The sequence below is a fragment of the Ambystoma mexicanum genome, chromosome 3p (assembly GCF_040938575.1).
Source record: "Ambystoma mexicanum isolate Mex_15411 chromosome 3p, UKY_AmexF1_1, whole genome shotgun sequence".
Taxonomy (NCBI): domain Eukaryota; kingdom Metazoa; phylum Chordata; class Amphibia; order Caudata; family Ambystomatidae; genus Ambystoma; species Ambystoma mexicanum.
In genome coordinates, this window is record NC_090925.1 from 34,661,833 (window position 1) to 34,665,095 (window position 3,263).

General features: G+C 45.2%; 1 gene segment (V, D, J or C); it reads right to left on the bottom strand.

The window, feature by feature from the left end:
• Positions 1–337: 337 nt before the first annotated feature.
• LOC138579470 (T cell receptor beta variable 3-1-like) lies at positions 338–2,349 on the bottom strand. The segment is given in 2 exon segments: positions 338–1,782; positions 2,239–2,349. Coding segments are annotated over 2 exon segments (342 nt in total).
• Between the last annotated feature and the right edge of the window lie 914 nt (positions 2,350–3,263).

The window sequence follows — 3,263 nt, forward strand, 5'->3', positions numbered from 1 at the left end:
CGTTGTGACGTCACTGGACGTCATGGCGTCGTCCACTCCATAAAGTACACATGTTCTCAAAATGGCAGCTGTGCACCACAGGGAACGCCACCGAAGGAGCTAAACTGTGAATTTCATAAGGTAAACCTCAAAATATTCAATGAAAGCGAACCAGGACATATAAGAAAATTAACATGACTACTATTTCTTTCAGAACTAAATAAGAGTGATGATAGTTTATCTGCTTTCACAGGGATCACCCTTTTATTTTCTAAAAGTAGAAATAATCCATTGACTCGAATAACGCAACGTCAGGAAAACAAAAGAAATTCCATTAGATAAGACAATATTTCATGATTCTCTCCTTCACCCTTCCCTTTTTTCTAAACACGTTATCATGATAAGAATTGCACATTCTATTTGCATCAAATGTCTTAATTATCAAATGCTTCATGTGAAATGGAATTGCCCTACTGATTAGCCTTGATGAAGCCATTCTGGCGAAACACTAATCACGTGCAACTGGGTTAGCAGAAATTCTGGAAAGGAAATGGCAAAATTGAAAGTATAAAAGGTAGAGCTAATTTTGTTAATATAAAATAATGAATTTTCAATATGCAAACGGGCTGATCCCCATTCTTGGATTATCACACAAATTACCAAATAACTGGAATGTCATTTATTCAGGCTGAAGAGTAGAATTATATGCTAATATGTCCATTTCGAAATATACTGTAAGAAATTGTTTAGTCATCCATCAAATAGGAATTTGGTAATTGGCCACCTTTCCAACAGGCCGTGCCATTGCCATTGCCACCCACGTGTAGACTGGAACTCGGGTAAGTTCCTATTTCCGCCTTCACACCCCTGAACTCTCTCGGGCACCACCTACCATTGGAAGTGTTCTACCCTGGGCCCTGTAAATGCCCCAACCGCTGCTGTCGCCATGGCCCAGGAGGCCACCCTAATGAAGGCCAGGGTGGCGCCACCAGGAGTGCCCCTTTAAAACAGAAAGCATGGAATGCTGTTTGACTTACCCACAGGCTTGGACTGGGAACCAAAAGAGGCCCTGGAAATAATTGTCAAAGTGGCCCCATATTACACATTTTCAAGAAGCCCAACCCTTTTCCTATGAGAACATTTGGAAATATCACACAAAAGAAGCCCAGGGTGCAGGGGCCAATTGGGAAATGTCCAGAGTTCCCTATAGGCCAGTCCACCCCGGGCCAGGGTGCAGAGGCCTACTGGGAAATCTCCAGAGTTCCCTATAGGCCAGTCCACCCCTGCTCACACAGGGTTAGAATAACTGGCCACTGGGGTCAACAGCGCCTCACAGGACTATGGAAGCGTGGAGTTCCACAGCTGAGCCTCGTTCAGGCGAGTGCTCATTTGGTGGGGGCACCCTATTTTTAGAATGTTTGTCAGTGGTGTGTGCTGTTGCTGTAGCCAGGCGGTTCAGTTTGTGGTGGAGGTGAGTTTTTGGCGGATCTGACATCCCTTTCCTTCACTGTGCAGCACTGCATGCACAGTAGTACACCGCGGAGTGGGGCGGCTGGAGCTCGGGGAAGTGCAGCTCCAGTCCCTGGTCCCTTCTAACGGCTGCCAGGGGCTCCGCTGTGAGGTTTGAGGGTTGGTCGCCCGCGCCGTAGGAGATGAAGAGAGCTTCCAGGCGCTTCTCAGGGTCCTGCCTGTACCAGAGCATCTGAGGTTTCCCGGCGTCTTTTAACTGGCACAAAACCTTGGCACGGTCTCCTTGAGCACCAACGAGGAAGGCAGGCTGGTCCACATACGACGATAACACATCTGAAAACAGAGACCAACATACGTGTATTTGTTACAACATCTTCAAAAGGCCAGGCATACATGCCTACATACCATGTGTTAGTGTCATTGGTTGCATTTTTAAATGTTGGCATACATGCCTACATATCATGTGTTAGTGTCATTGGTTGCATTTTTAAATGTTGCCATACATGCCTACATATCATGTGTTAGTGTCATTGGTTGCATTTTTAAATGTTTGGCATATATGCCTACATATCATTTGTTTGTGTAATTGGGTGCATTTTTAAATGTTGGCATACATGCCTACACATCATGTGTTAGTGTCATTGGGTGCATTTTTAAATGTTGGCATATATGCCTACATATCATGTGTTAGTGTCATTGGTTGAATTGTCAACTGTCTCTCGTGGACTTTTATTCACAGGATGTTACATTTAAGGAATTTAAAGGCAAAATAGCAAATGGAAAACTTACCTGACCTGAGAAGCGCAAATGGCAACAGTAGCAAAAAGGCCATATTACGTGAGACCCTCCTCGCGTGTTGGGGGGCTGCAGCGTGTTCTCGTGACTCTTGCACCGATGTTTGTGCAGGGAGTTGGAGGAGGCTGCACTGACACCAGGAGCTGTGGTTAAAGAAACGGAAACGGTGACGGCAGCAACAGGTGTACAGGAAAATGTGACTGCAAACTGATATATGGCACTGAATGTTCAGCCGCTGTAGAACTTGAAAAGTATCGGGGCACACATCTTTTCCCTAAAAGGGTGCAGCATAGAAGCCAAAGTGTGATTCTGGGGCCGTTAGCTCACCCGAGAAAATGTTTAAAATAATAGTTCATTGCAAAGGTTCATTTTTATATCATAAACCTACTTGTCAGGAAAGGTTCTCTGGAACTAAACCAAATACTCCAATACATTGGTATGATGCAAACGGTGCCAGGAGCTTGTCGCCGCACATTGTCATGCTGGCTGTGCTCAAAGAAAACCAAAACAATATATGACGACGGCATTGCCACTGTGAGAGATCACTTCCTGCTGCCTTTGCCCAGTTAAATCCACGAGAGCGTTCTCAGCAATGTATGCCATGCCGCTATCTTTCATGATGGTTGTGCCCATGTAAAATCATGGCACACTAGTGACACCTTACAAAAGCACTGAATACATATTTAAAAAATGAACCCTGTTTCAGCATTACATGCCAGTGCTGACATTATAAAACACATGTTCACATTGCACTGAAAAACATGCTGCTCACTGCCCCATTTCTGCCCCGTGCTGTTCTCACTAAATACTACAGTCCAGCGATTGTGGGTATTGCTGCACCAGTGTTATTCCATGTGGCACTGATTACCAGTTTAGCCCCATGTCATTCTCATCACCACAACCCTATTTCTGAGTTATCCCCCAGTATCACACCCAGGGGGTCTACAGGCCAAGTGTGTGGATAGCAGAGGAGCTGTGATGGGTAAGAGGAGGATCCTGGAGCTCTTGGTGGACAGAAT